Source organism: Suncus etruscus, chromosome 1 (genome assembly GCF_024139225.1).
Source record: "Suncus etruscus isolate mSunEtr1 chromosome 1, mSunEtr1.pri.cur, whole genome shotgun sequence".
NCBI lineage: Eukaryota > Metazoa > Chordata > Mammalia > Eulipotyphla > Soricidae > Suncus > Suncus etruscus.
The window spans coordinates 141,333,942-141,346,926 of record NC_064848.1 but is presented as its reverse complement, the minus strand read 5'-3'; the positions used below and the strand labels follow the sequence as shown (position 1 = coordinate 141,346,926).

At 45.8% G+C, this 12,985-nt stretch overlaps 1 protein-coding gene across 1 annotated transcript in view; it reads left to right on the top strand.

The window, feature by feature from the left end:
- PLXNA4 (plexin A4) overlaps window positions 1–12,985 on the top strand; it is a 365,632-nt gene that overhangs the window by 289,151 nt on the left and 63,496 nt on the right. The window contains exons 9-12 of the mRNA XM_049774269.1: window positions 2,443–2,643; window positions 5,496–5,592; window positions 5,945–6,135; window positions 7,982–8,133. Of these exons, the coding sequence (XP_049630226.1) occupies window positions 2,443–2,643; window positions 5,496–5,592; window positions 5,945–6,135; window positions 7,982–8,133 (641 nt within the window). The remainder of the gene's footprint in view (window positions 1–2,442; window positions 2,644–5,495; window positions 5,593–5,944; window positions 6,136–7,981; window positions 8,134–12,985) is intronic.

The window sequence follows — 12,985 nt, the reverse complement described above, 5'->3', positions numbered from 1 at the left end:
AATGTTTTGGCCAAATGGTGTTCAGGTCCCATTCCTGGTCCTGAACTCAGATATCACTCCTGGTGGGCTTTGGGAACTATGTGGAGTGGTGAAGATCAAACCTGGGTTGACTGTGTGCAAGGCCAAAATTCTACCTACTATACTATCTTTCTAGCCCCTCATCTTTACAAAGTAGAAAGAATCCATGAGAGTAGGTTTTTAGGACTCTAAAAAGTCTAGCTACCTTGGGCACCATTTTGGAAGTGAGACACCCTATTCTTGTCTAAAACAATGATGTTGAGCTATCCCTTGTCCCTGGGCATTTCTCCTCACTTCACAGGCAACCATTTGCAGAGTACAATGCCCAGGCAGAAGTCATGGAAAGAAAGTTAGGCTTGAAAATATGTGAGGAGGAAAAAGGAAGTCAGAACTACTGGTCCAGAAGTCTGGCTTAAAATGTCCCACTTTTTTCTAGATACTCCTTTTTGATTCTTAACATCAGCTGAGATAGAGTTGTTAAGAATCTACCTGTCTATGGTCTCTGGGAGCCCCCATACATTAAGGCCTCATACCAGTTGACTTGTCTCCCCTGTTTTATGCATCCATTTTTAATTGTATAAAAATAAACAAGAAATTACTCTCCACCATACTTTATTTGGGAGGGAGCACACCTACTGTTTGGTGTTTGGGGCTATCTCTGGCTTTGTGCTCAGGAATGACCCCTAGTAGTGCTCAGAGGACCATATTAAGTTCTGAAGATTAAACTGGGGTCAGTAACATACAACAAAAGTAAATTAACCCTGTGATATCTCTTTAGCTCTCTTTTCCATTTTTAAGTGCATGGTTCAGTGGCCCCTAAACTCACAACCATCTTCTCTGTCCATCTTTGAAACATTCTCATCTTCCCTAACATCTTTCTTTGTATTCAATTATATCATCAAATCCTCTTTCTCTAGGTTTCTAGATAGCTTCTATGGGTGGATTTATTGGAGTCAGAGTTTTTGCTCTGTTGCATTGGGTTTATTCACTTGGCCTGATGTTTCCAAATTTTCCATAGAATTACATATACTAAAGTTGACTTCCTCTGAGAACAGAATCATATTCTAGAGGATCATTTGAATGATCTATCATTTGATCATGGCATCATGCATTGCTTCTACCTCTTGGCCATGGAAGATGATATTGCTACAAATGTACTAGGCAAGACCTTCTGCTATCTGTTCTTTGGGAAATAGATCTAAAGTGGAATTGCTAGATCTTTGGTTCTCTTCTAGCTTCTCTTCAAGGTAAAAGTAAGGGGCACTTGAATCAGAGGGAGAGAAAAGAAAGGACTGTGGCCAGAGTGTAACAGAGGAAAAGAGACGAAACCACCCCTAATTATGAACTTGGGATTGATTGTAACATAATGGGTCCTTAGGACCCTTAGAGCTGGCAGGCAAGGAAGTAGAGCATCAATATGAGAATGTGGCCTATAGAGGATTCAGGAAAGGACAAGAGAGTTCTGTTCTCCACATGGTCCACATGGTTCTTGGCATGACCTTCACTTGGGGGCTGGGCCATATTTGATTTTAAACTCAGGAAGGATGTTGACAACTGCCTGATTACTGGTGCCCCTCCTGCCTGCCATTTATACCTTCATCCCTCCTTTCTGCCTTGCTCTTATGAGTATAGTTGCTGCAAGGAGTCTTTGAGAGCCACTTGTCTGTGTATCCCAAAGAGTGCCAGGAGGATTCATGGGGGTGAGGGTGGGGATGCTTGGCATCAATGCCTGGTTTTGCATCGAGTCTACAGAGGCTTCACTGGACCATGTGAGCACAGACTCCCTGTACCCCTCTAATTAGACACCAGTGACACCCTAGCCCTACCCTCACATAAGACAGGGCATCTACATTCCTTACTTGATTCCCAGCTTTCTGAAAAGAGTTGCTCTCCCCTGAAAGAGGCTGTGGTTCATTTCCCACACCCCCCAAGAGGCCCTCTTGATCTCTCCCTAGTGCCAGAAAAGATTATATACCCACTGGTAATATTTGGGTACCCTATGTGGGACAGAGGCAGTAATGTGGGGCAGTAATGACTGTGGAGTCAGGCCATCCTCAGAACTCAATCAGAAGCATCTAGATTCAAAAAATTGGGGGGCTTACAGTAGACCATTCTCAGAGGACTCTACCTCTGAGTAACCTAGAAATGGAAACCCTAGGCACCCCCACAACACTGGCCACAAGATGAGAACATAAGACCAGTGGGTATTTCTGACAGCCTAATAGATGGTCTGACAGGATGGGAGCAGGCAAGCAGAGTTCTAGAGTTTGTTGAAATGGAAACCTGGGAGTTGGGGCTTGTTTTCAATCCTGTCCTGCTCAAACTAGGACTGTCAGGGAAGATCCATGTCCGGATGGAAGGTTCACTGTGGTCCTTCACCTTCATCCTACCAGCCCCCAATTGAGCTACACCGTCTCTCCCCAGGACTGTCCTCAGCTGCTGCGTGCAGACAAGATCCTAGTACCTGTGGAGGTGATCAAGCCCATCACACTGAAGGCCAAGAACCTGCCACAGCCTCAGTCAGGGCAACGCGGCTATGAATGCATCCTCCGCATCCAGGGTGGTGAGCAACGGGTGCCAGCATTGCGCTTCAACAGCTCCAGTGTGCAGTGCCAGAACACCTCGGTGAGTTTCAGTCTTCTCCCACAGTCCTGCTCAGCAGCAGCAGAGGCCTAAACTCTAAAACCCCACTTCAGTTCATAAACCTTCATGAAAGCAACAGAGAATGATGGAGCATGCCACAGCCCAGTTTAGTTAAATCTGGGACCAAGGTCTGATCTGCTGCCTCATTTCCTAAGTCCCTGGAATGGGGAACAGTGCAATGAATGAGCTAGGGAATCAGAACAAGTACATCATGTCTTGCTCAATATTTGGGGTCAGGTCCTGAGCCAGATCCTATGCCCTGCAGTTGGATACTTAGGACCTCCATTAGAGTTGCATCCATGGGGATGTCTGATGTTGCTCATAGGAGTCCTTTGAACTCGTCATAGTCACTGCTGATGCCCCAGCAAGTAAATTATCAGATGGCTATAGAACTGACCACAAGGTATGATGGATTCCAGGCTCTCAAGGGCCATTACTGTGTCTGGGGAAAGATGGGCTGGGGACCTCCCTAGGCATGTGATTGCCCGCTGTCTGCTCTTTTGAGAAAGAACTAGGTAGGGATTTGGTCATGAGAGAGAGACATGGAACCACCGAGGACTTCCTACGTGTTTCAGGTTTGTTCCCTCAGCAGGACAGAGCCTTGCAGCAACATTATCTCAGAGCCCTCAGCAAAGAAAGAGTGGGAGGAAAGAAGGTCCAAATTGCATTGCTCTCTACTATAGAAGGTGGAGAAACTGAGGGTCATATCTCCTGAAGATCATGTGGGGAGTTTTCCTCTAGTGGGATCTGGGGTTTCAGACCTTGATTGAGACATTTAACCTCCAGGCTCCCGAAAGACTCCTTCAGACTGTGGCTTTGTGCAGATGAACTGTCCACTGGCCAGAGAGCTATATAAATGCTAAGTGGGGAGGCTGGAGTGGGGGCCTCAGGGGAGGGGAGCTATGTCTAGGCTCCTCTTATATGCCAGTGCCCCTCACCCCACTCCCTGATGAAGGTCTTGGAGGAGGATGTCCAGAAATGAGAGTGACTTCCCAAGAGACTGAGGGGGCGGAAGGAGCACTGGGGTTAATGATTTCTATAATATTTCATCATCAACATCCCGAGAAGGGGCTGGGCAAGAGCAAGCAAGGCCAGCCATATGGGAGCCTGAAACTCTTTTATTTTTCCTTCAATTTCCTTGCAATGAAAAATGTGTGTGCAGACACACACAGGCATCTCAGAGGCAAGAGCCATCTTTTGAGCACACAACTCCACACACACCAATCATATGACAGGAAAACACTCCAGAGAGGGCTGATTTATTGTTCACACAAAAATCTAAATGCGGGCAGATGGCTCTGATCTTGCACTGCATTTTAACCTTGGAGATTATGTGCATGTGGCATCAGAGGCACCAGTGTCTGAGTGTTCATGTTACATGAGGGGCTTGGACTCTACTGTGGGCAGATATCTGCCCTTGCTGCACTCCTGAGTTAGTCTCAGAATTGAAGTGCAGATTTGTAGGAGGGGAGCCGGACACTCACATCTCTGCTTGAGCCATGCAGCTAGTCTCTGCAGAACCACAGTGTGGCAGTGCATGTGCATGTACACATGTGTGCAAACGGGCAAGTGATGCAGATATATGCACTGAATGTGTGTGCATAAATGAATTGTGTCTCATTTAGCTTCTGAGAAGCTGGCAGGTTCCTACAGACATATCCAGGCACCAACTGCCACCTCCCTCCAGGAGCTTGGCCAGAACTGGCTGGAGTGGCAGGAGCTGGAACAAGAAGCAGCAAGAGGAAGAGATAGATACTGGAAGCAGAGGCAGGAAGTAGAGACAAGCTCTGATTCTGGCTTGGGCATTAATAGCAACTTTCCTAGAAGCCAGTGTGGGTCTCTGAGCACCTCAAGGATAGCCCTGGTGGTTACCACAAGGTCTCAGCAACAACCTCTTCTTGAGTCTTTGCATTGAACCCTTCAAACCTGGTCAGCTGAGTATCACTGAAGTTACCCCCCAGATACCCTGAGAACCACTTAGGAGCCTACTCCTCATAAGAAAATAAGTTTCTTGGCCTCAACTAATCCAAATTCAGACCTTGCAGCCAGACTGTAAGGACCCCTTTGTTCTGTACATGCTGGATCAAGTTTGGTGTCTTGGGAAGAACTGAAAACTCTGTGGGGATTCTGAATAGACACCCCAAGTATAAGAGGGAACTCAAAGCTGGAGGGGCTGAGGCTGGCCTTCCAACACCATTCCTGGGCAGTACACTTTGTGCCTTCTTTCTCCCATCTGAACATAGAGTCCAGAGCATAGCGCAGGCAGACAGGGTAGAACCCAAAGGACCCCAGGAAGCCTAGAAGCTACTCATCTATTTTATGATTGGGGACCACACCCAGTGGTGTACTCAGTGGGCTCGGGAGATCATATGAGACATCAGGGATTAAACCCAGGTCAGCTACACACAAGGCAAGCACCCACCCATTGGCCCCTGAAGCAACTCCTTTGTTCCCCCACTCTCTCTTGGCAGCCACCACAGTGGATCTAAGGCCTTTCTCTGAGCCAGTAAAATACTTGGGTCTTGACCCCACTGTCATCGCCAAATCCTTTACAAGTTCACCTCCCCTAAAGTCCCAGCCCTTCCAATGTTCTCTGTAGTTCTTGACTGCAAAGTTCTTATGGTTCTAGAAACTCTAGTTCCTCCAAAGAACATGAGGAGCATGTGTTTGGCAACCTGAACTCAAGGGAGTTAGTGGGTTACTTAGCTACTCATCCCAGGGAAAGCCTCCCTGCATGATGTAGATCTGTGTAGCCTGACCAGGCCCTGAGCCAGTGGCAAAAATCCCACCTTATCTAGAATACTTTGAACTTCTTTCCTCTGGTCTCCCCACAGTACTCCTATGAGGGGATGGAGATCAACAACCTGCCGGTGGAACTGACGGTTGTGTGGAATGGCCACTTCAACATCGACAATCCAGCTCAGAACAAAGGTTAGGTCCATGGGGAAAGCAGGGTGTAGCTCTGTCTCCCTGGCCATGTGTTTGCCAGGAGTCACTCTAGTGTATATTTTTGGTCTACACTGTCCACCATGGCCTCTCCCTGTTCCTGGAGACTTTTCTACTATGACCTTAGAGCAGGCTGCAAGGAGCTGCTAATTTTGGAGGGATTGCAGGTCCCCACCAAGCCCCTCTGTTCAGTGCTGCATTTCCTTCAGGTCTTTTCTGTGTGTGGCTGAGGCTACTGAGTGTCCAGTTTTGGGTGGCTGGGGCATAGCTTTTTGAACCCTCCTTGCTCCCTTCTCCCCATTTCCACCCCCAATTTCCTCTCACCCTTTCCCCACAGTTCACCTCTATAAATGTGGAGCCATGCGTGAGAGCTGTGGGCGGTGCCTCAAGGCGGATCCTGACTTCCAATGTGGATGGTGCCAAGGTCAGGCTCAGTGCACCCTGCGCCAGCACTGCCCTCTGCACGAGAGCCAGTGGCTAGAGCTGGCAGGTGCGAACAGCAAATGCACAAACCCCCGAATCACTGAGGTAAGCCACATTGCAGAGTCAGGAGCCCTTCTGGTCAGCCTGGACCCAGAATCTATCCCTTCACCCCAGTCTCCTCTGGGGCACTGAGACCCTTGGTTCACTGGCTTTTTCTCACTATCCCTTTTTCTTTAGAGACTTGGATCCTAGGCTAAAAGTATAGAGGGGATTTAGGGCTACAAAAGAGTGATCTATCTTCCAATAATACCCCACACCCTACTTTGCTGTCAGAATTGGAAAACCTACTCATAGGGGCCTCTCCCAGTGGATTCTGATCAGAAAAACTTTCTGGAGAGGCCTCAGAGCTCACCCAAATCTAGTCCTAAGCTGTAAGGGGGTAGACATGGAGCACCATTTAGGTGACCTCTGGTCGCCCCTCAAACCAAGAGTTAAAAGTTGAGAACAGGGCAGGCCTGAGAATCAATCTCAGATGGGGATGTAAAGTGTCACTAGATCCTTCAATGCTGCTCTTCTAAGTGCAGAGGGGAAGTCCAAGATGTCAGTGTATTTGTTGTGAGGGACACACAGCTCAGTTCCTCATGTTGGTTGAGGGATCAGGCTTGCTCTCCCAAAGGCCAGGAGGCCAGGACTCAGGCCACCTAGTCACTATAAAGTAAGAAGCAGGTGGGGGTAGGAGCAATAGCACAGCTTTGGGTAGGACCTTCCTTATGGTCCTCTAAGCCACCAGGAGTGACTCCTGAATCAGAGAGTCAGAAGTAACCCTGGATCATTGCAGAGTATGGCCCCAAAATCAGAAATAAAATTAATAAGCTGGGTCCTGGTCCCTAGTCCCCAGGGCCCCTAGACTATCAAGATCTCAGATTCAAAGACACATTCTTCTCTCTTTCTCTCTCACCCCTATGCCATACTCTGTTCAACAGGGTAGAACTGGACTCTGTGAGTCTTTCCAGACAGCTCTCAGGGGTGCTCCTATTTAGGTCCCTTTAACCCCCAGTGTCCTATTCTTTAGACACAGGGATTCTCCCATTTCCAACTATAATCTCCAGTATGAATGAATATCTCAATAGTAAGGCTCCAAAAGGGGAATTCCTTAGCCTTGAAAGTGCGAAATCTGCTGGAAAACTGGTGGAGAAGATTGCTCTTTTACTCTGGCCCTGCTTCCCCCTCCAGCTTTGCTCCTTTCTCCACTTTCCAGAAAGTCTCTCCCCCACCCTAGATCTGAACAAGAGTGCCCAAAGGGGCTACTGCCCATACTGCCCATGATTGCTAATGCTTTGGCAGCACCATCATGGTATCACTTACTTTCTTCTTGGCCTGAGTTCAAGCAAATCGCAGGGAAAGAGAGGGAGGGAGGGGGGGAGAGAGAGAGAGAGAGAGAGAGAGAGAGAGAGAGAGAGAGAGAGAGAGAGAGAGAGAGAGAGAGAAAGAGAGAGAGAGAAGAGAGAGAGAGAAGAGAGAGAGAAGAGAGAGAGAGAGAGAGAGAGAGAGAGAGAGAGAGAGAGAGAGAGAGAGAAAGAGAGAGAGAAAACAGATCAAACAGATCCTCTGCTCCCAGGGGCATTCAGTTTCTGGCTGGCATCAACGTCTTCAGCATATTTTCCCAGAGGGAAGCCACACATAAAGCCCATGCATGGTTCCCAGTGGTTTGTGAATTATCTAGTCAATAAATGGGCCTCTCATACTAGCCCCTGATATCCAGGAAAGAGAGAAGGAAGCAGTAGCTTGAAGCCCTGTCCTACAATCAGACATGGACACAGATGGCTCTCTCAAGCCCCTACTCTAAATAGGCTCAGATCAAGGCACCTTTGGGGGCTGTCAAGGCACCTTTGGGGCAAGGGTGACAGGCAAGAGTAAACAGCTTCAGCAATAAGCTACTTCTTCTTTCCAGATCATTCCAGTGACGGGCCCCCGGGAAGGGGGTACCAAGGTCACCATCCGAGGGGAGAACCTGGGCCTGGAATTCCGGGACATTGCCTCCCATGTCAAGGTGGCTGGTGTGGAATGCAACCCTTTGGTGGACGGCTACATCCCAGCGGAGCAGTAAGTGGAGATGAGCCGACACGGGCAGAGCAGGCACTGTCACCATCTGTTCTTGTCTCCCTGAGCCAATAGCAGATGGTCTCGGAGCTGCAGGGGGATAGGAGAATGTTGCTGACATTCTAGAACAGGGCGGCCACCACCCCCTGCCCCACTGATATCACTTGTTGCCATGGGGGAAGTACAGAATTGTTGGGGAGAAGGAAAAAGGAATGGCTTCCTCCTTGGGTACAGTGGGGGGAGAATGAAACAAAGTCATATTAAAATGTGCAGAGGTGTCAGTTAAATCTCTAACTCCAGTTCTCGTGTCTCCACTACCCTACTCCCAACGATCTTCTTTTTATGAAGACTAGAAATGTCTCTCTATAGTCACTTTCAGACCTTTGGGGACTTTGGATGGATTTTTTTTTTTTTTTACTTTTTTTTTGTGTGGGTAATGGTGTCAGACCCAGTGAAACTTGGGGCTATCTTGGTGGAACTTAGGGTAATTATATGTGATGCCAGGAATCAAAAGGGTTGGAGCTATTTAATTCCTATATTATCTCTTTGGCCCCAGGATTATTATTTTTGTTTTTGTTTTTTTGGTGGGCCACACCCAGCGGCGCTCAGGGGTTACTTCTGGCTCTGCACTCAGAAATCGCTTCTCTCTTGGGGGACCATATGGGATGCCCTGGGGATCGAACCAGTGTCCATCCTGGGTCAGCCGCATGCAAAGCAAATCCCCTAATGCTGTGCTGTGCTAACACTCTGGCCCCAGGATTATTTTTCTTTTGGAAATGTCAACTAGTCATGTCTGTGGGCCATTTAGTGAAGGACCCTGAATTTCAGTTCACCTTTGGAGGAGCTTTATGAGATACATATTGTCTTGTAAATGAGTTCACACAATTTTTCAGTCCAGTCAACACAGCATAACCATAAACTGGCTCCTGCATAATGGAATCTCTGTTCCAGCCCATGTTTGAGTGTCCCACACATGTCAGAATAAAACTCATTCTATGTCCTGCATCAATTCAGGTCTTTTTTTTCCTTTTGGGCACCATGACTCATAATGTGGTTCAATGTTTCATGCATATAGTACTCCATGAAACCCCTCTGTCAGTGTGTCTGCTTTCCTTTATCACTGTTCCAGTGCTCCTCCTCTCTGTTTCCTCCCATAGCCTCCTGCCTTGGTAAAACTCAATGTATAGCTAGCTATATGCATATAAAAGATACCTTGATAAAGCCATAGGCCTGAGATATTTTGCTACTAAATAGATCAGTGGAATAAGTTGGAGTGCCCAGAAAAAAATCTTGTTATATAAAATCTTTTTATATAAAATGTGTGATAAGGTGACATTTCAAATCAGTAAGGAAAGGACAGATCACACAATAAGCAGAATTGGTTAGCTCCCCGAAAATGGAAAAATCAGTGGCTTAGTTTATTCACATTGTATACCACGTTAAATTCCAGATGGTTTAGAGTTAAGGATATATGTCAGAGAGATAGCTTAAGTGCTAGAGCACAAGCCTGGCAAGTGCAGGCTCTGAGTTTGATTCTCAGCACCCCCGAATACTGCTAGGTATAGTCCTAATTCCACAGGGCCTTCACATTGAACCATCAGCCCACAATGTCAGCCCAAGAACTCCCAAGATGGCAAAAAAAAACAATTTTTTAAGACTTAGGTGTAAAAATAGAACAGGCCAGAAAGGCAAGTAGAAGCCAGACAGATAGGACATGTTTTAAGGTGACAACTTGCATAAAGCCAGCCCTGGTACCATATATGGTTCCCTGGACACCAAGTGATCCTTGAGCACTGTTGGGCATGGTTCATCACTCCACACACTTAAAAATTATTAAAAAATGGAAGATAATGCATGTTAAAATAGATTTTCAAAAGAAAAGAAAGATGTTCTGTGTGTTATACAAAATAAAACTCTAAAGGAACAGATTAGCAGATTGACTATGTTAAATTTCCAACTTTCCAACTTGCTTAATCAAATTGAAGAGATGAATACTAGGCAGGAAATATTGGTAACACCCAATTGCAGCTCTCTTTCTTAACTATTTATGGTGTATTTCTGGTTTCATTGATTGAATTTCTTGCTTTCTGTCATTGATTTCTGTTTTATTTATATTATTTCTTTTGCCTATATTGGTTTGAATTTTTCACCCAATTTTTAAAAGGTAAATATTTAGATTATTATTTTTAATTGGTTAATTTAATTTTAGTAAGGTATAATTGACATTTACTGTTAAATGTATTTCACCTACTATAGTTGGTAGGTGCTCTTTCTTTACATTAAAAGAAATTTGAAGAATTGGGACTGGGACTTGGTTTAGTTAGTAGTCAGATGTATAAGCTTTATCTTTGTTGGGACCTGAACCTCAGCACTTCAATGTCCTCAGACCATGGTCAGTCCTTCTTCGTTGCAAATTTGCATTCCCTATCCATCATTGAGGCCAATATCTACTTGGCTCAGTATTGCTGGGGTGGGACAGGGTGTGTGCATGCGTGTGTGCGTGCATAGTGTGTGTGAGTGTGTGTGTGTGTGTGTGTGTGTGTGTGTGTGCATGGCCCCAGGTCCACTGAGCATTGTGTGGAAACACGACCCACTAAAGAGATAGTATAGAAAAAGAAAAATATCATGCAATGAGCAAAAAACACACATTCACTGGGGGCCGGAGAGATAGCATGGAGGTAGGACATTTGCCTTGCATGCAGGACAGTGGTTCGAATCCTGGCATCCGATATGGTCCCCCGAGCCTGCCAGGAGTAACCCCTGAGCACTGCTGGATGTGACCCCAAAACAAAAACAAACAAGAAAAGAACACACATCTCCGATTCAGTTCAAAGATTACAAAATAATCAAATGTCACATGAAAACATGTTCAATATCAATATTAAGCAATAAAATGCAAGAAGAAAACATTGGAATGATTTTAAACATGCATAGGCAGATGAGTATGAAGTGAGATCAAGTAGCTCACATGTAAGGAGAGCAAACAGGGACAAACTTTCTGGAAGGCAGTTGGGGAAATTGGGCTAGAAGTCAGGTCAAAAAAATTATAAAGGCCAGAGAGATACTATTACCAGTAGGGAACTTTTCTCGCTTGTAACTGGTATGAGTTTGATACCTGATATTTCATATGATCCACTAAGCTCAAGAACCAGGAGTAAACCCTGAATACTGCTATGTCCACAAACAAGCTAAAGTCTTTTTTTTTTTTTTTTTTGGTTTTTGGGCCACACCCTGCAGTGCTCAGGGGTTACTCCTGGCTATCTGCTCAGAAATAGCTCCTGGCAGGCACGGGGGACCATATGGGACACCGGGATTTGAACCAACCACCTTTGGTCCAGGATTGGCTGCTTGCAAGGCAAACGCCACTGTGCTATCTCTCCGGGCCCACAAGCTAAAGTCTTTAACCTGTCCATAATGCTTGTAGAACTTTCCCTAATCACAAAAATGCATAACTGTTTGTATACAAGAAGGCTCACTTCAGTCTTATAATAGTGGAAAATGTCAAGGACGCTAACCTACCCAGCTATTAAATCTGATATTATAGAAAAATGAGGACCAGGCATACACTTAGAGTATTTTAAAGAAGAACATAGGCAGTCAGGCAGAATGCAGGTTTCTAATTAATTTTGTAGGAAAAATCAAAACTGGAAACATGAACACTTAAAAAAGAATGTTGTCTATTTCTGGTGGTGCAATTGGAGAGTGGGTGGCAAGAGCATGCATGGCTTTCTCTGTTTTTTATAATAACATGTGTTAATTATGTTATTGGCACAGAAAGGCCTCTATTTCATTGGTCTCTAACTCAAAATTTCTTTCTAAGAGAAACCCAGAATCTCGAGGCCATAAGATAAAAGCAACAAGCAATTTAGCCACACTGACATTTTTAAACTTTAGTATGAGGAAGACATTATAAACAAAGTTGAAGGACAAGCTGGCTAATTCTGTGGGAGAGCATAATTGCAATACTTATCACAGACAAAAGTTAATGCTCCTTATTCAGAAGCTCTTACAAAAACAACTATCCACTAACAAAATACAGAGGACTTCAGACTAATCAAAGGAAAGGAAAGATGAGGATCTGCAGGTAGGGCATTCACCTTGCATGCAGCCAACCTGGGTTTGATCCCTGGCATCTCATATGTTCTGAGCATTGCCAAGAGTGATTCCTGAGTTTAGAACCAGAGCATTGCGGGGTATGGTCCCCCTAAAAAAAGAAAAGAAAAGAAAAGAAAAGAAAAAGAAGGAAGGAAAAAAAGGAAGGGAGGGAGGAAGGAAGGAAGGAAGGGAGGAAGAAAGGAAGGAAGGAAGGGAAGGAAAGGAGGGAGGGAGGGAAGGAAGGAGGGAAGGAGGGAGGGAAGAAAAGAGGGAAGAAAGAAGGGAAGAAAGAAAGATAGAAGGAAGGAAGGAGGGAGGGAAGGAAGTGCTATTTTAATATAAAGAGACAGTTCATGTGTATTGGGAGGGGGAGGGGGGGGCCTTTCCGGCTCCATCCAGCTTCTGCAGCCCCTTTGGCCTGGAGGGTCTGAAGGTTGCAGGGTGAGGGCAGAGAAATTCACAAAGCAGTAAGGTGAAGTTCCAGGAGTCAGCCCGCTTTATTCATGGTCCTAATCACCTTGTGCATTTTCTCAGATGGCTTCTATGCTAAGCCTTTTCCAAGTAGTCACTTCTCTGCTCCTCTGGCTCTCTGTCTCTGTCTCACTTTCAGCTGCTCTCTAAGCTCTTCTTTGCTGACTGACTCCCTCTGCTGACTCTAACTTTCCTTATTCCCTCTCTCCCCCCAGGCAGACTCTTCTACCCGCCCATTCCAGGTTCTGATCATTCAGGTGGGATAAACAAGAAGTTAGGGGAGGGATAC